This window comes from Peromyscus californicus, unplaced genomic scaffold (assembly GCF_007827085.1).
Source record: "Peromyscus californicus insignis strain IS unplaced genomic scaffold, ASM782708v3 Scaffold_17__1_contigs__length_78620276, whole genome shotgun sequence".
NCBI lineage: Eukaryota > Metazoa > Chordata > Mammalia > Rodentia > Cricetidae > Peromyscus > Peromyscus californicus.
This window is the reverse complement of record NW_026294469.1, coordinates 15100645-15123637: the sequence shown is the minus strand read 5'-3', so window position 1 is coordinate 15123637 and position 22993 is coordinate 15100645. Positions and strand designations below refer to the sequence as shown.

Below are 22993 nucleotides of genomic sequence, written 5' to 3'. Positions count from 1 at the left end.
CAGTGAGATGGCTCAGCAGGTAAGGAAGGGCACGTGCTGCCAAGTTGATGATCTGTGTTCCTTTCCTCAAGTCCACATAGTAGAAAGAGAGAGGAACTCCGACAACTTGTCCTCTGACTTCCACATGTCCGCTGTGACACATTCCATAAGCACACAAAATGAAATTTAAAACTATAAGGAGAATGCCGAGACTGGCGGTAGGTTGATTTTCCTACAGAATCTTCTCCCTTTCCTCTGTTAACAGACTGGAATGTCTTGATCTACTTGGACCAGGTAACAGTTTTAATTAAGAAGTCAGTCCCGGGGGCTTTGGAGATAGCTCTGTCGGTCAAGTGTCTATTGCACAAGCATGGGGCCTGAGTTTGGAACCCCAGCACCATGTGAAAGCAGATCCGAGCAGCTTGTATCTGTAACTGTAGCCCTGGTGTGGGGCAGAAATGAGCAGATTCCTGAAGCTTGCTGGCCAAACAATCTAACCAGTCCCAGAGAGTTAGTCTCAGCTCCCGCAGAATTCTTGTACATGTAGTGCCATTTCTTTTTACAGTTCTGTAATGCCTTTTATTTATTTTTTTTAAAGATTTATTTATCTATTTATTATGTGTACAGCATATGTGACTGCAGGCCAGAAGAGGGCACCAGATCTCATTACAGGTGGTTGTGAGCCACCATGTGGTTGCTGGGAATTGAACTCAGGACCTCTGGAAGAGCAGCCAGTGCTCTTAACCTCTGAGCCATCTCTCCAGCCACCTGTAATGCCTTTTAAATGGCTTTTTAAACTCACTTTATTTTTTTTATTTTTTTGTCTTAACTCCGGGACTGGTGACTTGTGACTCTCTGGTACATGACACTTAGAAGTCTCTCTTTAGATGAGTAGTATATAGAGAAACTCAACAACCTCCCTTCCTGTGGTGGTTTAAATAAGATTGGCCCTCATAAGCTCATAGATTTGCATCTTTGTCTCCAGTTGGTGAACTGTTTAGAAGACGTGGCCTCATTGGAGGAGGTGTGGCCACACCTTGTTGGAGGACATGTGTCCCTGGCTTTTTTTGTTTGTTTGTTTGTTTGAGGTTTCAAAGGCCCACCATAGGCCCAGCCTCTCCCCCTCTCCTTGTCCCTCCTCTGCCTGCTACCTTTGGATCAGGGTGTAAAGCTCTCAGCTGCTGCTCCAGCAGCATGCCTGTCTGCTTCTCAGCACGACGATCCCAGGCCAACCCTCTGAAAACCGGAAGCCAGCCCCCAATTAAACACTTGCTCTTCTTAGAGTCACTTTAGTCCCTGTGTCTCTTCACAGCAATAGAACAGCAGTGAAGGCGCTTCCGAAGGTCCTTCGGCAGGGAATGGAAAGGGACCCACACGGTGCAAACGTGGCCTGGGTTTTTGTCTTGGTCCCGTCTAGTCTGGAATAGATGTCCAGTTGCTTTTAAAAGTTGAGCAGTGTAGACCACTGAAATGGTTCCAAGGGTAGAAGAGCTCCCCAGAGAAGCACGGCGAGCTGGGTTCAGTCCTAGGGCCCACAGATAGGTGGGAAGATAAATCCCACTCCACATGCACACAGTAATGTGCCCTCTCATCATACACTCATAAATGCACAGGCGCGCGCGCGCGCGCGCACACACACACACACTAATAGTAAATATATTTGAAAAGCCTCAATGCTAGAGTCCCCCTCCTAAGATGGCTTCCATCGGACCATCTTTACCTCCAGCCAGTACAGCCTTCTCTAGGAGGATGCATGGCTAAGTCAGCACTGAGAGTACTGGGGACTTGATGGCTCTTCACATACACTCTCTGGACACAGTAACCTACACACTGCAATGGAGACCACCTTTATGGGGTGGCCTACCTGAGAAGACAAGCCCCACCCACCGGAACTTACCCCGGCTTGCCCGGCTGCGAGTGCGGACACCGAGCACAGGGGTGACATCCTCCACAGCAGGAGATGACGTTTTCAACACAGCCTTCATGTTCTCATGTTCAGCTGCATCCTCAGCATAGCTCAGACCCTGTGGCTGGCTCGGTGTTGCTGGAGAACTGCCAGAGAACTTGCCAGACTGCAAAACCAAAGGGATGTTAGGTTGTGAGGGACACTGGCCAAAGAGGCCGTTAAGCTTTGTTCTGTGGGAAACATTCTCTCCTCTGGTTCCTCTTTGTTTGTGTGTACTCAGTATATTCTAGAGTTCTGTCAGTCACAGACAATGCCAACACATGGCAAATATCTCTCTACAGGAAGGTCTAACACCAGAATGAGAAGCAACTGACCCCAGAAGGAACTTCACCCATCCATCCTGGAAAGAGCTAAACATCAAACAAAACACTGATAAGACCTGACATTTGACTTGCCCATCAAATGTCTTGAGCTTTGTGTTCTAAACAAATGCTGAGGATTCTTGTAGATCTAACCTCATCTCACTTTTAGGGAAAAAGAAACTGAAACTCTCTGAGAATAAGTGGCTTTGCCAATGGTTGAGTGTCAGGTCACAGAACAGAACATGCAGGGTAAATTCAAGCTGAAACGGAATTCAGCAATACTACTTTCAGTTTGGTCAAAAATGTAGATGCTTGCTGTCACACGCATTAAAAACACAGGCTGATTTTCTCAAAAATGCACGGCATATATGTTTTCAAGAGGCGTTCTAGAACTCTCTATCGAGTTCTATATGCACACAATGCTTCCATCTGAATGAAGAGCAAGATGATGAACATGGACCAAACTTGGCTCCAAGTTTTTGCTTCTCAGCCACTGGGACAGACCTGGGACAAATCTGTGACTTACACTGTCTATGCTTCTCCTTCTTCAGTCCCTAGGATCAACCATCACTGCCCCCATTTCTTCCTGACTCTAGGATGCTCTATAGATTTACTCTGGTTTGTGTTTGTTTTTAATGCTATGGATCAAACCCAGAACCTTGTACATGCACAGCAAGTGCTGGACCACTGAGCTCCATGCCCAGCCTCGTTCTACTATGCTTTGATCTTCATGTTGTTTTGTTTGATAAAAGTTCTTATTATGTTACTTAGTCTGCTCTGAAACCCACAATTCTCCTGCCTCAGCCTCTCAAGTGTTGGGGTTACAGACATGTACCACTGTGCTCAGCACATACACAGCTGAGCTAGAACCCAGTTCTCATGCTTGGGTTATAAAAATCACAGAAAGGGGCTGGAAGGGAGTCTTTGTCCAGTTTTCCAGCCTCAGGGAAAAGACCCACTGAACCTGCTCTTAGTGACAGGGTACTGATTAGTTCTGGCTCAGAGACACTGGAAAATGCAGTTAACTGCTCACTCTCCGGCACAAACAGCATGACAAGAACTGATCAGATGGTTAGTGATGACAAGACAACCAATCAGAAAATGTCCATGCACAGTTTCAAGTGCTAAATGGTGCTGACACTTCATGCTGACTATGTTAGGATGCTCTACAGCACACAGGAGAAGGGCAAATAGGGTATTTCTTCCCATTCGTCAATTGTCATACCTCAATGTCATCCTCGTCATCAGTCTACCCGAAAGGACAGGACAGGACAAGATGGAAAAGACAGAAGGATTCTTAGAAGGCACAGAAATCGGCAAAGATGAGATCATCTCAACAACAGATCACATTCCAAAGACAGAAAGCAATCACTATCAGCAGGGCACACTGTCTTCAGTCAGAAGGTGCCAGGCTCTCTCCCCTGTTCTTACTGGGTGCTTGTTCTTTGTGCTGAAAGATCACACTGAGAGGAGGCAGGAAGTACTTGAAGGAAGGGCTTCAGGCTAACCTCCTGAGGACACCCATGAGGTCAGTAATTGGCTTCCCTGATCACTACAAACCTTATCTTCTACCCCATCCAGGCTTTGTCTGCCGGACCCACCACCACCTACTGGCTTTCCAGGCTTCAGTAAGTGAACCAGCCTTCATTTACCTGGCTGTGCCCATCAGCAACCTTTTCCTTTTATCACAATTTCTGGACTCTTCCCTGGCTAGCCTGCAGGGCCCAGACTACAGTGTACCCTTCTATACACAGGCCACACAGGCCACATGAATGTTCCCAAGCACAACATACCCTACTACACTCTCCTCAGACACACGAAATTAAGCTCTTTGTAGAATTTTACCAGTCCTCAAGGTAGCCACCAGAAGTGGCACTGCACTCACAATTACTTTATCAGTAGATGGTGCTTTGAAGATCCCTTTTCTAAATACAAAGTGAGTATGAAAAATTATGCCAATATCTTCATTTAAATTCCCCATACTTTTTAAGTCTTTCCACAGAGGCTAGAGGCCAGGCCAACGAACCAGGCATGACGTTTTGAGAACTGACTGTACACTTGGAATGTAAGATAACAAGGTGCTCCACTCAAATGGCAAGAGAGACCAGTTCTCTCTACCATCCTTCTTGTTGAGTGGATTATCAGTTCAGGCAGAATGACTGGCTTTTTTTTCACCAGGCATATGCAGATGTGTAAGATGCTATGTTTTAAATCTCCAGCCTTCTCAAGCACTCAAAGTGCCATCAGTCCCTTTCTATAGAAGAGGAAGTCAGGGTTGAAAGGTGAAAGGTCTCACCCTAGGGTCCCTCTTCCCTCTGCAATGGAGTCCTGTGACTTGACCATTTGGCTTATGATGGTTGTTGGGGGCACAGCATAAAGATCCTTGCACCCACAGAACTCCAGAGAAACCAGGAATATTAAGCACGCAGGACTGTCTTTCCAATGGGAAGGATAAAACAAAACAAAACAAAAACAAAAACAAAAACAAAACAAACAAACAAAAAAAAAACCCCTGTTCTTCCATCTAGAAAGCTGAGAATTGGAAGTGATTAGTAGCCCAGTGATCTGTGTTATCTGTTAGACCAGGCCATATTAAGCTCCTACAACCAGGTCTAGAGTTGGCTAGGAATCTAAATGACCCTTACAGCCAGGGCTCCCCAAGCTCCCACAAACAGGGCCAGAGATGCATACTAGTCTAAATGATCCCCATGTTATCTGTTTCACAGAGGCTCTCCCAAGGGTGGCTAGTATCCCAAATGACCTGTACCCTATCTGCATGCCCAAGACCAGGCCAGAACCTTCCTATGGCCGTTAAACCAGCAAAGGTAGCCTATCTCTAGAACCCATCTTCTTGGAGGAAATGACATGCACCCTGAGTCATGTTTCAATGTAATTACACTTCCCTGTGAACTGAAGATTATATTACACCAGGAAACTTTTTTCCGAATTATATCGTGCTTAAATGTGTTGGGAATAAACTGCCTGATGTCAGACGTCCTGAAGTCTTGATCCAGGTTGACAACGTCAGTGTACACTGAGCTTTCATTTTCATCTCTTAGCAGTTGGCTTCCCTGCCTGGACAACTGCAGGGTGCCCCTCTGATGGTCACCGCTGATCTAGAACCAGGTTAGGACAGGAAGATGACAAATGAGGCCCACGCTGAGCCATTTATGGAAGGACCCATGGGTTGTGGGGCAGGGGCCCATTACATGCTCAGCAGGCAGGAAGGCAGAGGAAGCTCAGCCTCACAGACCAGGGAAGGCAGTCTCCAGAGCTCCTCCAGAACTCCCATTGTAAGCGGCCACCTCACCATCCTATTTATTTTGTAAAAGCTGACTCTCTCAAAATTCTCTAAAATGTTCAAGGCTCCACAGCTCTGCATCCACGATGTGGCTTTGTTTTCAGCTGTGTGTAGGTCATTTTTTAAATCAGATTATGTCATCCCTGGGGATGACCTTGCCTCTCACTGTACTCACATCAGCCCAGGCATCTCAGAGTTGGGCAAATCTGAGACTGCTTGGCCTGAGTAACAATATTCTAATATTCCAGAAGGTGGCAGGCTTTCCACACAAATACTACCTTGACCTCTATTAATATGGCCTAGGTAGAAAGTTAACTTTGAAGAAAATGTACTGTCCAGATTTTAATAGAAATTTAAATACTTTTGAATCACACTCTAGATACTTCTACCTCTCTGAGGGCCAAATGTTCTCGAAGAAGGGACAAATTTAAAACTTAGTAGGATCTGTTAAAAAAATTCTCAGGAATTTGGCAAGAAATTTTAATGTGTTTTCCTAACTATAAGCACATTGGACTTGTGTTGTTTGCCTTACAATATGTCTAATTTCCACAAAAATAAATGATCCCTTTTTAAGACTTTTAAAAATAACACATTGGAATGAAATGTAGGTCATAGTTTGCCCAAGTGGGTCCAATTTGCTTTCTGAATACCCAGGAAAACTAAAGCTCCAAGAGAACCAGATTTTAGGAGAGAGAAGGACCTGGCTGAGGGCACTAACAGTCATAGCTGTGAAGAGCTGCAGAATGGGCTCCTTCAGGGAGAAAGTGGTCTGCTGTTCCTTAGAATCACCAAAAGTCCAAGGAAGAAGGTTTGGGTAGAGGTGAGTGATAGGGGGACTGGTCATCTATGGCTCTTCTTAGAATTGCCTTTTAAGTACAAAGCATCTTGTAGTCAGTGCACAGGAAGTTGGAGGCCTCAGGAATGCTTACTCTTAGCAGTAACCACATTCCCTGTTTTGCCTGCACCATGAACACTCCCCTGGCCACAGATGGCAGCCTCCATAAGGTCTTAATTGACTTCTTTCTTCTGCAGAGACATCTGCCTGACTTGAGTCCAGCTGTGGCTTAAACCCTGGAGTGATGGCAGTCCTAATGACTTAACCCTTTCCTCCTTCCATTCCCCTTCTTGGGAAGCCCAGGGAGGCCAAGTACTTGCACCAGTGGGAAAAGTTCATGGGCACTAATTCAAACAATGAAAAACATCACGTTGAGGAGATCTTCAGTAGGTTCCAAACATGGCCTAACAGTCCCAACTCCCTATTCCCTCCAAGCCTATTCAAATACGGGTAAGTGGTGAAGAAAGAAAGGAGGGTTCCCTGAAAAGGAGAATTCCAAGAAAATGGCTTCATTTTTTCTAAAACAAAATTTATAGCTTACTGGTGATATACCCATCTGACTTGCATGTTTAACAAAGGCACGTCAGAAAGGGACCATGCACCGGGTACCTTTGTCAGTCTGTAGCACTTCTTGCATCCTTTCAGCTCCACTCATGGAACATGTCCCATCTATACAACATCTGTAGCTAGCCTTTTCTACTTCAAAATCCTTTCACTGGCCGTGCGGTATGTTCCTTAGTCATAGGCAGGCTCCGGGTTGAGGTGGGAAATAAAGAGCCAGCAACAGGAGAGAAAAGTGTCGAGGACAATTCCAGGTGCTATGGAGAAACTCCCGCTAGACTTAATGTCCTCTGGGATATCTTCCAACCCTAGCATTCTATGACTCTAATCATGTGACCACAAGATTGTGTCTTAGAGCCATAACATCAGTTTGTCAATTCACATTCTCAAACTGACTGATACATGACATGAAAATCCTGAATTAGTGTCAGATAAATACATCTGCCTTTCTATGCTCGGTGGCATTACCTGATACGTGCTGCTTCCCCCATTTCATCAAATGTCAATTGTCATCAGTATCAAATAACACCAACATGGCTACAATACACACTCCCCCTCCAGCACCCAATCTTAATTTTCACTGCCCTGGCACTCCTGTGTTACATGGCAGACTTTTCACAGACATGGTAGAAGAGCAATTTGAGAGCACTTTGTCCACAATCAGGAAGAAGAAAATGACACATCCCTCCCAAACTGGGGAGCTACTTATGGTTTATCTTACTTTCCAAAGCCACGACATGAAGCAACTGCGTTCATGAAACTTACGTCGGTGATCATCTTCCCACGTGTCTTGTTTCTCTCTCTGTGGCTGGCCCGCTTCTGCTTCTGCTGCAGAACCCTTTCCCTGGTCGTGCGGTACTCGAGTGCAAATTCGCTGATGATCCTGCAGAACTTGTTGATGTTCACCTCTCGGATTGCGTAAGGGGGGTGCCCCATAAAGAGCAAAAAGGAGTGAAATCTGCAGACAAAACCAAAAACCAGTGATGGCAAAGACTTCACTTTGAAGGAACGAAAATTACTTGTGCAAAAATTTTCTATAAGAAATGACTAGGTCCAGCTTCCTGTGAGAGATCGCTGTTCGTTCCTGGACTGCTGATGTCGAACAAAAACCAAAGTCAAGGTCATTTCCCACTCTCATTTGAATGGCAAGTCTAGGTGGTTCCTTTCTTATTTACATTTGTAAACGGACCTGTCAAGCTTTCCAGAAAAATGACCATGTTGTAGCTTAAGGAAAACAGGTACAATTTCTAGTTATGTAAGAACTGAATGGGAACAGAGAAGTGTTTTGAAATCCCTTAAGTAGTTCTTGGAGTAACGGTGAATGTGTGCAGATAATATATTTTAAAAAAAGGTTCTAAATAAATGCTTACAAAGCTTTCCTAAGAATTTTGAAATATTTTTCTGGTAATATTATATATGCAATCTAATTTAAGTAGGATATGCCAAATAAGTTTCATAAAAATTTATTTCAGCTACTATGTTTATAAATTAAAAGTTATTAAGCTGAACACGGTAACTCCCGCTTGCAGAGGCAGCAGGACTGTACGAGTGAGGCAAGCCTGGTCTACACAGTGAAACCCTATCACAAACAAAGTTATTAGCGTCTATTTGTTTTGTAAGGCACACAATTTTTAGGTTCCTGGAAGTAAGAAATCAGACAGTGAAAAACGGAGAGGAATCTTTTGGAGAAACAGAGTGCTACTTAAACGACACCCTTGTCTGTAGACAAAGTCTCTTGGCTCCCATCGTTCTAACCTGTACAGTTCGAATATGGATGGGATCTGGTTTTTAATGAAGGATACTTCGCTTCCCTTTTGTAAAACATAACAGATTAAAACATGTAAATTGCTTTTTAAAGTCAAGAGGGCTGAAAAATGCTAAACAACAAAAAAAAAACAAACAAACCAAGAAAGCCCTCAGAAGAAAACAAAATATAAAATCCATGACTTTGGATTAGATATATTTTTAGATAATGATACCCAAAGCATAAGCAACCAGTAGAAAACATGAACTGAACTTCACCATAATGAAAGCCTTGTGTGTTCCAGAGGACACCAACAGTGAAAGCACAACTTTCAGAATGGGAGAAAAAATATCGGCAAATCACACACAGGGTGAGGCACTCCTGCCCAGCATAGACCAAGACCCAGCAGATCTCACAACTCAAGCCTGAGAAACAGAAAGACAGATGAAGAATTTGAACAGACATTTCTCATCTTATAAAAAGATGTACACATAGCCAAGAAGTTCATAAAAATATTTTCAAATCATTAGTCCACAGGGAAATGAAGATCAAAACGGCAAATGACACACTACTTCACCTCCACTGAGATGGCTATCTCAAAAAGACCATCAAGCATTGGCAAGGACTTGGAGAAATTGCAATTCTCTTTCAGCAGTGTTGGGAACAAAAAATGGGTCAACTGCTATGGACAGCCCGTGACAGAGCTCCTCAGAAAGTTAAACAGACATTTCCCATATGGCCTAGCACTTTTCTTCATGGGCATACACTCAGACAAGAAAATGTGTGTACCTACAAAAACCTCTACACAAATGTTCATGGCAGTATCATTCTTAACAGCCAGAAAGTAAGAAACCAGTGTTCACCTACAGATGAATGCATAGACCACATACATATGCACACAACCACTACATGGCCAGCCCCACTCCCTGCCTACTGTCGTGACCCCAGCTACTGTGGGCTCCTGGTTAGCATTATTCAAGATGAAATAAGACCCTCTGTAGTATGTAGAAAACCCTAAAGGGACACAGAGGCCAAAGAGCTGAGAGTCTACAGGGCTTATGTCAGAGGAAGGAAGGAAGAAATCCTGCTCTACAGGGAAGAGCCATAGGACTGACAAGGCATCCAGTACCAGCCATTTGCTATGCTCAGAACATTTTGCCCACATACAGGTACATGGATGATGATGATGACGATGATGATGATGATGATGATGATGATGATGGAAATATTCTCCATCCCACAGATCTCTGACAAAGTGTCACTTCCAGTGAGCCTTCCCAGACCATCCTATGTAAACAGCACCTTCTTGTTACTACTGACCCAGTATGACTCCAGCCTGAGCTTCCTGGCTCTTACTGCCAAACGACATTATTTATCAGATGTAAAATAGATGTTATGAGGATAGGGTGGTGTATTATTCTACATATACTGCCTTACCTCACTATACAAGATCTATGCATATACAGAATCAATTCAGGGACCCATTATCCACAGATAGAAACTGTACTTTGTCTTGTTTGTTACATGACCTTTCTGACTCCTCTTTTTTTTTTTCTGAGACAGTGTCTCTCTGTGTAGTTTTGTTTCTCCGTGTAGTTTTGGTTCCTGTCCTGGATCTCGCTCTGTAGACCAGGCTGGCCTCGAACTCACAGAGATCTGCCTGGCTCTGCCTCCTGAGTGCTGGGATTAAAGGTGTGCACCACCACTGCTCAGCTCTGACTCCTCTTTTTTATAGAAGTACAGCTCAGAATACCTCATTCTCTACCATCAGCATACTGTGTTGGACTCAAGGACATCAGAACCTAACATATAAACTGAAAATATGATTTAAGTCTATATGTTACAAACTGGCACATAGACTTCACACCTGAGAAAATATTCAGATGTACATTTGGAAGAAAGACTCTATGCATTTGTACAGAAAGACAAAGAATATGACTCAGAAGAAGCAAACTGTTTAAGAGATTAACTGACTGTAGCCTTTAGATTACAGACAGGTCTCATGGCTGTGGAGGGCTAGACTAGCTCTCTCAGTAGTAGTGGAAGGCCCAAGCCAAGAATCTTCAGTTTTTTCCCATTACCAGCCTTTTAATCAGGTGTGCTGTTTACTGAGGTGATGAGCTCCATCAGGAGGAATAGACTTCAGGTCATGGGATGCCAGTTTGGGTGTTTACCTGTCTCCCTGTGCCTCACATGACAACCCCTGGCTGTAGTTCACAAGGGTCCCTCCCTACCTCACCACTGCTTTCTCTCATGTGCCTCTCACAGTAACTGATGAATCCATAAGAATGAGTGAGTTCACACATGGTCCACAGAGCGAGTCAGGCTGTTAGGGCAGCAGGATAAAATGAAAGGCAGATGTGCGGGTACCAGCGACCAAAACAAGATTTTCTGTGAAGGTCAGAGGTTTTAAAAGCCAAATATTGCCTGGAGCAACAGTTGCAAAATCATATACAACTTTCTGATCTGAAGCTTTATATGTAGGCATTGATTACAAGGTATAATTTAAGGTTCTTCTTTTTTCTCTACTTCCCAATATGTGGGTGAAAGACTACCCTAGTAGACCTGGGCTATACTTCTGGGCAGTGTTTAAGGATGTGAAGCAAAAGCAATAAGGCTCAGTTCTAGTTCACCCAGTTTAGCAATGGATTCCTGCTCTAATCAGTTCTAGAACCCAGGCTCCTACAAGACTTCATTTGAACCCAGAGTTCTAAAGTTTGGGCATTTACCCTGGACACTACCTTGTACACAACCATGGACCTTTCAGTACCAACCACAGCTATGATGAATTTCTAATCCATCCTGGTTATCCCCAGTGGGATGGCAAACAGTAAAAATCTATGAACTTGGATCAGACAGGAGCAACCAACTTCCATATCATCAGCTTGGAAGGATTGATTAGACCTAAGACGTAGTAAGGAATAGCTTTGTCAACAGTTTTTAATCTATCTTGGATAAAATGGTTAATAAAAGCAGGCACAACAGCTTTATAAGACCTTCATAAATTTGCTTAAGTTTTACAACATTCCAAATGGAAATTGTTTATTTTCATATTTTTTTAAAGTTGGTATTCACTTGCATAGTAAAAAGAATAAATGGTCAAACCAGCCTGCATCCTCTGTTTCCCCTTTTATAACCCTATCAAAAGCATAGTGTAATTTGAGCAAGAAATTTTATAAAATATCTTATAAAATTCTCATACACAAAAGCAATATAATGTAATTGAAATGTAGATGTCGTTTGATGAAGTGTAGTTAGGGGGTTGATAGTTAAGCAGCTTCATTCCAAAAGTCCTGATTAATGGGTAGCCATCAATCTAGAAATAATAGGTTTTTTTTTTCAAAATTGCCATCTTGCCCAGTACTTTATATCCTCCTCTCCCACCTGTCCTCACAAATTGCCATCAAAGCCAAAAAAGAGGGGCTGGGGGGATCACTCAGTAAAGTACTTGCTATGCAGCCTTCAGTGGGTGCAGAGTCCCGGCACCCACACAAAAGGTTGGGCATGGTAATGTGTGGTTGTACTGCCAGCACCGGGGCAACAGACACAGGAGGATCTCTGAGGCTTCCTGGCCAGTTCATCAAGTTCATTCAGTGAGCCCTGGGTTCAGTGAGAGACTCTGGGAAGACGTCTGATGTTGACCTCTGGCTTCCACATGAACACATATGCACATGCGGACACACACTAACACTATGTGTATGTATTACACAAAGCCCGAGAAAGCATGTTCGTCAAAACAGGAAATGATACAAGAAGGGGTGGGCTGTGGGGAGATGGAAGCATCAGGTTTAGAAAGTCCTAAATGGACTTAAGAATGATAGGAGGAGGAGTTGAATAAAGAAGAAGAAGAGAGGGATGGAGATGCTCCTACATCCATATGCCATGATGAAGATCAAAAGAAGGTGGTAGCTCATGAAAGAGTGAGCCATCCTTCCATGGAAGGTTGGAAGATCAGGACTCTAGGCCTGATTTAAGAGGAAGTCGCACAGACAGGCACAGAGCCATACTCGACCGATTAGAACTGTGCCAGCCTCCATGGAGCTAAAGCATGACTCTAGAGTCCTCCTGGATCCCGTGACTCAGAGGAAGGCTGCTGCAGAGGAGAGGCCCTGGGGTACGGTCCACCCTCACTCAGGTATACGTGCTGGAGAATAGCTGGAGAGCACACCACCAGAGGGTCTTCAGGGGCTGAGTGTAGACCAGATACAAGAGACAACTTTTCTAAGACGGAGAGCAGCCTCACAGGCGAGTAGGCTCTTTGTTGGTGACATGACTCCAGCAGCTACGGAGAAGTAGCCAAAGATCTTACAAAAGCAATTCCTGAATCATGGGGGATCTTTTTCATTATCCCCAGCGTTCCTTCTAATTAAGATTCAATGGCATGGTTTTGCATACATAGATATGAAGACTTTAGTACCTTAGGAATACCTTCTATGTACCTAGAATGCACAGTAACATTTTTGTAAATTTAACCTTCTGATCCTTGTGTATAAAATACCTTCAGTTTTCTGTAAGCTCTTCAATACACATACCTGTTAATTATCCTCCGATGGACAATCTTTAAAATTATAATTCGCTCTGCACAGTCTTTTAGGAACTCTGACATCCGCTGCTTTAAAACTGGTTTCATTTCATGTTTTGCAATTGCCTTGAGGTGATCCCAGGAAGCTTTGCATCTTCTCTCCATCTGACATAAATTATCCTGAAGTTGATCAAAGTCAACCTGAAAATCAGGGGGAGAGAGAACACAGCAGATCCATGAAACAACTGGGCAGCAGCCTGAGCTGGGAGCCCAGAGTGTCCGTGGGAGGAAACAAGAACCAAAACCAAACCTATATATTGAAATACAAACATATTTATGGCCTAAAAAAATGATTCTCATGTGTATTTTTCATTATCTCCACATCAATTTATTCAGTGATAAAACTGTTCTCCAAGTGAACCCAATACAGAAGTCACCTTTTCTTGCCTTGTTTGGGAAGAAATGTTCTGAGACTCTTTGGGAACTGTAAATTCAAACATGAAATGAAGGAACCTAGTACAAGATGAGCTGAGGAGAAGCCTCATAAACCTTTTCAGGGTCCTCTTGTTCTTCGGGGCTAATATTTTACTAAAGAACTTCCCCCCAGTCACAGATGGCTCTGCTCTGCTCAGCCAGCAATGGACAGTTGACTTCTCTTCACCACAATTCACCATTTATGTGAAAAAAAAGATTGGATTCATCCATCATTCATATATTCATCCAGCACTAATGCACAACACTTCCTGTATCAGGCACTAAATACACAGAGATTCCCATATGGCATGATAAGTACACAGAGACAAGTGCCCGAGGCAACTAAATTCTGTCATCAAGTAACCTCATCTTATAGACACAGCTCTGAGGGGTCTACAGTACCCTCAAGGCTGTGTGTGTGTGTGTGTGTGTGTGTGTGTGTGTGCGTGTGTGTGTGTGTGCGTGTGTGTGTGCGTGTGTGTGTGTGCAGGTGGAGAGGCATGAGACCCTGAGAGTTAATGCAAGCTATGCATGCAGACACTTGAGACAGAGCACCAACAAGTATTCTGGGAAGTGCAGAGTTTGGAAGGACAGGTAGCGCCATCTGAGGCTTTCTAAGGTAGTGCAGAGGGTTAGTTAGGCCAGACAACACACACTGGAGCACCAGATTTGGTAGACGGAGACGAGGGGTGGAAAGCCACTGGAAAGGACAGGAGAAGAACTAGACAAGCAGGTGGGGCTGGGTGTATGCAGGGACCGAGGGTGACAATGGCGAGCAGCAGTGGGAGGGGGTGAAAGTGAGACAGAAGTCTGAAGGAGCAGATCCAGGAGGTGAGCTGCCACTCAAGCCAGGGATGGCAGCAGGTCTGAGAGGGGAAGACCCAGACAGGATTGGCAGGAATGACCTTGTGCTTTCAGCCCCACCCTCAGAAGACAAGGGAAGGGAATCATGCTGTGGAATATTATTTTAGCTGGGCAAAGGTGTGTTGCATTTGTTTATGCTGAAGACTATTAATTGAGCTGTGTAAAGGTGTATTACATTTGTTTGTGCTGCCTGTGTTTAATTAGGTAGAGATGTGTTGCATTTGTTTCACCTTGCTGGCCTAAGGCACCTGATTAGGCTAACAAAAAGCTGAGCAGCCAATAGCTAGGCAGAGAAAGGAGAGGCGGGGCTGGCAGAGAGAGAATAAATAGGAGGAAAAATCTAGGCTTGAAAGGAAGAAAGAGAGGAGGAAGAGAGAACAAGGGAGACGCCTGGGGCCGGAAGCCAGGCAGCTGCCAGTCAGGCAGCCATGAGAAGCAGTGAAAGCAAAATATACAGAAGAAAAAAAAAGTATAAAGACCCAAGGCAAAAGGCAGATAAAGAGAAACAGGTTAATTTAAGTCAAAAGAACTGGTCAGAAACAAGCTAAGCTAAGGCCAAGCATTCAAAACCAGTAAGTCTCCATGTCATGATCTGGGAGCTGGTTGGTACCCAAAAGAAAAAGCCTGGTACAGGATCAAGTCAACAAAGGCAGATCTGAAGGAGGATCTGCTACACCCATGGGAGAAAGGCTAGGCGCCCAGAGGAGTCCCAAGGACAAGAAAGCAGGGCAGGGCCCAAGAAGGGCTTAGTGCTTCCAAGCTCCGCAGGCTGTGTGAAGTTTGGAAAAGAGCAGCAGATAGCCACATGGTCTCCTGTTGGAAGTCATAGATCTTGAACAGCCATCATCGAGTGTAACTGTTGTGGGCAGTTTGGGCCTGTGTGGTCACTACGTAGGCAAGGATACATTATGAAGCTACTATTTAAATGACAACGAAATGTCTAGTAGGCAGTTGGGAAAGGGCTGGTATTGATGAGGGCCCAGGACAGCCACGGATCTGGTCGGGTATCAGTAATTCTGTGTCAGGGTCACTTTGGCGGCTAGCCAGCTCCATCTGGGGAAGACCCTGGGTAGAACCAAATGGAACCCATTTGTTCTGGGTGGCTCTGGAAACAAGGCCAAAAGGAAGGGGCTCTAGACACGCTGATTTTTTTTATAAATACTTTTTAAGGATTTATTTTTATTTATTATGTATACAGTGTTCTGCCTGTGGGTACCCCTACAAGCCAGAAGAGGGCACCAGCTCTGTACAGATGGTTGTGAGCCAGCATGTGGTGGCTGGGAATTGAACTCAGGACCTCTGAAAGAGCAGCCAGTGCTGTTAACCTCTGAGCCATCTCTCCAGCCCTACACACTGATTTTTGTCTTGAATTTCTAACGAAGCCTTCTTCTGAGGAAGGACTTATGGGGGTGGTACATCAGTGACTGCAGGACCATCTGAGGGGCTTTCTGCGTTGCTTCTGTGTAAAGACCACAGCCTAGTGCCCACCACAGAACAATGTGGCACGCATCCCCATTAGGGGACTCAATGGCTATGCCTATTTTTGCCTCAAGGCAGGTACACTATGAAGCCAACTGAAGTACACCTGCGAGGTGTGTGCCCAGTGCCTGCCAGATTGTAACTCCTGTGGCAGGTGAAGGAGGCTGCCAGCTACCAAGTCACATGCCAGTCCCGTGGGTGATGACAGAGAAGAGAGCTCCTTCAAGGAGACCCCTGTGACCCTGACTCTACCTCTTGGCCACTCTGCTCTCCAACCACACCTCATACTCAACTCCACTGTGTCCTAATACTTTCCACTCACGCTTCCAAGCCCACCATATTTCCAGAAGTTTCCTCTACCATGGCCTGGCTTCTGTGCCCTGTCCACAGACTCCTGCCCACCCCACAAGCTACCAGTGCTTCCATAGCCTTCATTTATCCCAATTCTGTTGTATTTGGGGCTCCCCTGGGTATGGTTCTGCCTCAGTGGTCCCCCTACCTTGCAGGCAGCTAAGTGACCACAAACTACAATGGTCTCTTCCCTAACCAGCCATGTGCTCACAAAGATCTTAACTCTGTACTTTAAGAGCCTGCAGCTGAGGGTCCAAAGCCATAGACTGTTTATAGCCCTATAAAAATGTTCCCTGTGTGTAAGATCATTGGAACGGCCAATCTCTGAGCACTGGGGCCAGGCATACTCGGGTTTCTGGCTCCAGATCGCATCCTGGGTACTATGGCATCTCAGGAGGAGCCAGATGGCATCCTTTTGATATGCTTGCCTTTGATATGCTTACCTAAAGCAGGCTGAAGATTTGCAACATTGGGTAGATAGGATAGTCTGGAAAGTAACCCTCTCGCCAGTGGACACAGGAGTGAGGCTTGCATGGCAAGCTTGCGCCACATACCTCAGTAGGAAAGAATCCGACCAAGAACCAGAGATAGGAAAAAGATCTTAAAAGTTCATTAGCAATGGCATGAAATGAATCATCATTGTGAACTCCAGAGCAGGCAGTGCAGGCTGTACCGAACGGCTTACTAACAAAGACTGTATGCCTCGGAGATGATGCAGGAGACCCCACAGCAAGGCCCGCAAGCCCCACAAGCCAGCCCCTCCAAGTTCATGGACGTACCTTGGCTGACCTGGTGATGGCCCCAATCTCAGAGTACAGATCCGAGCTGTCTGGAAAGTTTTCCACTACCATGGTGCACACGTGATGGAGAAGTGACTGCTTGTGCACTGTATCTTTGACTTCTGGAACCTTCTCGAGGTAGCTTAACTCAAATGCTTTGGCCTGTTGGGTGACATTGAATAAAGACATGAGAAAAAACAAGTATAACGTGGACTCTTTCAACAGCGCAGATGGTTAGAATCAATGTCCTATGGTAGCCCAATATTTAGTTTCTCTGAGGCCAGTGAGCCACATACTCCTTCTTCTTCTGCTGCTCAGACTGGCGCAGCCACACGCACCACATCCCTGAGCTACCTCCCAGGGCCTTGACAGGTCTTTGATACTGGCATACCAACAGCTTCTTTCTCTTGTGACCATTACTGAATGTCTACTTTCTGACCAGAGTCAGGCTGACAGCAGCCAACAGTGAGATTGCTTTTAACAAAGAATATTAGGCCTGAAAAAAAGGCTTACGGTGGTTAAGAGGGCATACAGCTTTTGCAGAGGACCAGTTGGATCACAGCACTGACAGTGGATAGCTCACAGCTTGGCTGATAACTCTAGCTCCAACGCATCCAAAGCCTCTAGTTTCCATGCGCATATACACTCATGTACATGCACATACACATTTAAAAACAAAATGAATCTCTAAAAGAATATCAGAATGTGTATAAGCCTAAATATTTGAGTCATAAGGAGAGAAAAAAAAGAATCTGTCTGGATGAAAATCCCCTGATGTTAATTTTTTAGAGTAGCCATACTCTATAAGGACCATGTACTTGTTTTCAAGCTTATAGAAGAGTTCATATCCAAATGAATGGGCTCTGATATTTCGAGGACAGAAAGCCTTGAATTTTCAGCAAAAAGACGTAAAAGCTGCTTGTTCTATTGTGCTTCATGGAATCGAAGGTACAGATCCATTGGTAATGACAGCAGAGACTGTGATAAAGGAGGCCAGAGAGTAAGGGACTAGAAAGTCTTACATTAGTTCCATTTAGAAAGTTCCCAATGGCGAGAAGAGTAGATAGGATGAAGCCCAGAGTCTTGTTGTTCTCCAGCTGGTCTATTCCTTCCTTCAGGTCCAAAAGTGGTTCGGCCACTTCCTTCCAGATAAAAAGAAAGCAGGAGATGAGAAAGAATACACATTCTGGTTTCCTTTCTTCCTTTCCCAGTTTGTGTAGTCTACAGCAACAACCAGCAGAGTTCTCCATAGCACAGGATAAGCGTGTGTGATGGGCATTTGGTCCGCGATATGGACAGTACTGAAAGGTAGTAGAGCAGAGTCTAACCCCAGACACCACAATGAAGACCCTTGGTCCTATGCAACATCCCAGCTCAAGCAGGACCCTCAAGACTTTATCACCACTCCCACGCCAGCCACAGCTGACCTCTAAGGCCATCTTTCTTTCCATGCTCCCTCGGCACCAGCATCACAGGCTCCTCTTAGTCTTTCTTCTTTGTTGGGAGATGGCTGTACACACTGTGTCCTCACAGTCTCTGGACCACCACAGTTTCCTCCTGTCCCCTCTAGGCACTCCATGCTGGCCACCTCTAAATTACTCATATAGGTATGCCTAAATATTTTGACATTGTGACATGGCATTGTCATCTACAAAGTTTACAGTCAAGAACGACATAATTTAGTTAACAAAAAAAAAGAAAACAGCTCCCTGTGTTAAATACACTTAAGAATTTGTGTTGAGGTATATTCATAGCTCTCCCAGGGTATACAAAGCCTGTGGCCTTTGGATTGGGCACATCTGAAAGTCACTGTTCTTGTTACTCTCACCCCCTCAGACATTTGACCTGCTCTGCAGCCTCACTGGCCTCAATCTATGAAGTCCTTCACTTGCCTGGACCCCCACATCAGGAGGTTCAACTTTATAATCTCTCCAGCAGCCTTGCCTCGCCTGTCCCCAACCACAGTGAGTCACACATCACTTCCTCCAGTGTCATCTTACTTGGCTAAAATCACTTAGGTGTGCCGAATGGTTTCACAATTGAGTTACACCAGTCACCTGGCAGTCCTAGGGGTGTCTTCATTCCTGCTTGACTCCATGAGCTCAGATGTAGAACGGGTTAAAATCCCTTATTCAAAATACATGGGACCCAGAAGTATTTCATATTTTGAAATATTTGAATATACCTAATAAGATATCTCATAGATGGGATCCAAGTATAAGGGGGAAACTCACTCCTGTCATAACACACCCCTAACAACACAATCAGAAGGTAATTCCATATAATATTTTAAAATCCTTTAATGTACTTCTGCTTCATCTATGAGCTGTTATACAAGGTCAGGTGTGAAATTTTCACTGTAACATCATTTTGGCCTTAAAAATGTTTTGTATTTTTGTGCATTCAGGTTTCAAATTTTTGTATTAGAAATGCTCACCCTGTAATTTTCCCTCAGACCTCCCAAACTCACTGTTATATAGCTGTTCTCAGGTACAGTATCATGTTAATTCCTCTGGGTTTCAGTTTTCATCTTCTCTGGTTCTAAGCCCCTTATAGTTTCATCATTCAATTTTCCACTGGCCCCTATTCAACTCACAAAAGCATTCCACTGGCCTGTTATGTAATGTCTCCCTTCCGATCAAAATCCTTAAGAGAGACTCAGGAAGTTAGTAAAACTTACAAGTCTCAGGAAATTCCTTAAACACAAGATTCACAAGGCCCCTCCCCAACTTGCATAAGTACTAACAACTCCTAGGGAAAAGGCTACTCTTCCAGCTTTCTGCACATTGATGTTGGGCAGGGCACTCCAAGAAAGCCCATACAGGGATGGGCTTCACGGTGCCATAGCTCCCTCTGAGTTATCTATGTTCTTAAAGTAACCCCTGACCCACCCTCATGTAAGGAACCCTGATAAACTCTGTTTCACTGAGTTACATTTGGGTGGAAATCTTTCTTTGGTCTGTTGTTGTTGCTGTCTGGGGTAGACAGACATTCATTCACAGGTCCCTAGGGAAGTCACACAATATACCCAGTAAGGAAGGATGCCTATGTCTTCCACTTGCTATTTAAGAGGGGTCTCAGCACCTTTCCCATCTAAGCCCAACCCCACTTGTGTGTGTGTATCTCTCTGTGTGTGTCTGAAAGTACACATGTATGTGAGGCAGAGGACAACTCTGTCAGGTGTCTATCCCCGTAAGCTTCCAGGGATGCTCCTGTGTCCACCTCCCATCTGACCATAGGAGCACAGAGGTTACAGGCACACACGACTGTGTCTGGCTTTTTAGTTCTAGCATAATTCAGTTTTCTGTCTGCTGCCTCAAGCTGCTGCTACCATGGATGGAGTTGTCCCATTCACCATCATGACTTTCCCTTCATGAAGGCCTTTGCCCTCTGAAATCGTGAGCCCAAATGAAACTCTCCTCCCATAAGTCCTTTCTGCCAGACATGGTCACAACAATGAGAAAAGTAGCTACTAATGTTCTCTCAAAGGCATGTGTGGAGCTGCCAACTGCTATGGCCAGTGCCAGTTTAGGTTATTACCATTGGGTAGAAGGATGATAGGTTTTCCCCCCATATTCTGCTTTTCTATATTTTCTACAGTGAAAAATACAGTCTGATAACTTTTGATTACTAAACATCCTTCATTTGCTGTCTACAGTCAGGCATCTGAGGCTGTGTCAGGAAGTTACTCACCACCCAACACAGATGCAATTCACACCACCCAGTATGAGCTGTGACACACTCATCATCAGCTCACCCTCCAAATTCTGTGTCAAGAATGAGGCTTCGCTAGCTCTATTCACCAACTGTAAGGACGTCAACACTGGGATGTGGGATGCTCCTATGACCGGCCTACCTTTTCTGTGGTTTCATAATCCATTTTGAATGCCCAGAGGTGGAGTCGGGCAGAAAGCTCGCTGATGGAGGAGAGAGTGAGGAGGAACTGTTCAGCACTGCCCAGGGGCACGTCAGGGTTCGCCAGCTGAGCTTCCTGAATTTTCTGCTTCTCCTCTTCAGTTGGAATCATGGTCAGAATTTTCTAGGAAGATAGGGTAATGTAATAATACTCTGTTAGTAATGGACTCTGCTCCTGCAATGTTTTCAAATTTCTGTTATAATTTTCCAAGTAGATAGTTAAAAACATTCTATTTTTAATAATAGGAAGGTGTTATATTATGATAACCTTCTAGGGCATAAAGGGCATTCCAGGCAAGGACAAGGGGTGATAAATGAGAAAAAGAAGGTAGAATATCGGAGAACAGCTTCTTGCTCCCTAGGAGATACAGCAACATGTGTCAAGAATGTGTGCTTTGTTGCACATGCCATGAACTTATTTAATGGACTATAAAAATGAAACATTCACAAAGAAGTCAGATTGACTTTTCTGTATTAATTATAAATTTTAACCAAAATGCATAGAGAAACAATGCTTTAATATAGAACACAAGTTTAACTGAGGAAAAATTGATATACACGTATATATGTATGTATGTATGTGTGTGTGTATGTATGTATGTGTGTGTGTGTACCTGCTCAATGATGAAAACAGTGTTATTTCTCTATTTCTATTTGCTTCTGGTAAAAGCCAGTTGTGGAATGCTGAGAGGACTAAGGATGTTAGAATCCAATTGATTCTGACGGGTTCAAATGATTAATTCACTACATTTTTAAAAGAGAAAAAATGTTATCTATCCTCATTATTTTTGTTTTAACACTGTATGGAAACCCTTTCCTCCCCTCCACTCATACACACAAGAAACATACAGAGAGAGAGAGAGAGAGAGAGAGAGAGAGAGAGAGAGAGAGAGAGAGAGAGAGAGAAGGAAAAGGTAGAATTGTCCATATTGTCCATATTCACAGAGGCTATGATAGTCTATGTAGAGAATTATGAACATGTACAAAAATGTTTCCAAAACACAGAAGTGAGTTTGCCAATGTTTCATGACACATAGCCAATACACAAAACCTACTTATTGTTACATAGTAATGAGTACATTTTAAAGTGCTACTTATGATGAAATATACAATGACAAACCTAACAAATAATTTATAGGCTCTATATGTTGGAGATTTAAAAATGTTAATGAAAACAGCCATAGAGAATCTAAGTCATTGCAGTGGAATACCATGTTTATGGCTGAGATTTATAACCAGGATACTGTCTCTCCTGATCTATAGATTTAATTCCATTCCAACTGCTGTGGGATGTTCTGTATGGCAAATGTGTTGCTGATTAGTCAATAAATAAAACACTGATTGGCCATTGGCTAGGCAGGAAGTGTAGGCGGGACAAGGAGGAGAATAAAGCTGGGAAGTGGAAGGCTGAGAGAGACACTGCCAGCCACCACGATGACAAACAGCATGTGAAGATGCCGGTAAGCCACGAGCCATGTGGCAAGGTATAGATTTATAGAAATGGATTAATTTAAGCTGTAAGAACAGTTAGCAAGAAGCCTGCCACGGCCATACAGTTTGTAACCAATATAAGTCTCTGTGTTTACGTGGTCGTGTTTGAGCGGCTGTGGGACTGGCAGGTGAGAGAGATTTGTCCTGACTGTGGGCCAGGCAGGAAAACTCTAGACCAATGTGATTTTGTATAGAAACAGACAAGCTGGTTCTAGAAGCTATGTAGTAAGGAAGATGAAATGGAGCAACCATGGCGCATTGCAAAAGGTGACCTTGGAAGTATCACTCTGCCCAACTTGAAGAACTATAGAATCATAGTAATGAGGACAAATGTATATATCAACAGGGCCAGAGCAGTACAGAAACGGGGCCCACAAATATGGTTCATTAATTTGGCAAAAGTGAAAAACTATTCAACAGAGAGAGGATA

At 44.1% G+C, this 22993-nt stretch overlaps 1 protein-coding gene across 1 annotated transcript in view; it reads right to left on the bottom strand.

The window, feature by feature from the left end:
- The window catches only part of Fhod3 (formin homology 2 domain containing 3), a 428882-nt gene that overhangs the window by 8717 nt on the left and 397172 nt on the right, over positions 1-22993 (bottom strand). The window contains 7 exon segments of the mRNA XM_052741682.1: positions 1877-2051; positions 3473-3496; positions 7710-7902; positions 13221-13411; positions 17158-17319; positions 18180-18299; positions 21014-21196. Of these exon segments, the coding sequence (XP_052597642.1) occupies positions 1877-2051; positions 3473-3496; positions 7710-7902; positions 13221-13411; positions 17158-17319; positions 18180-18299; positions 21014-21196 (1048 nt within the window).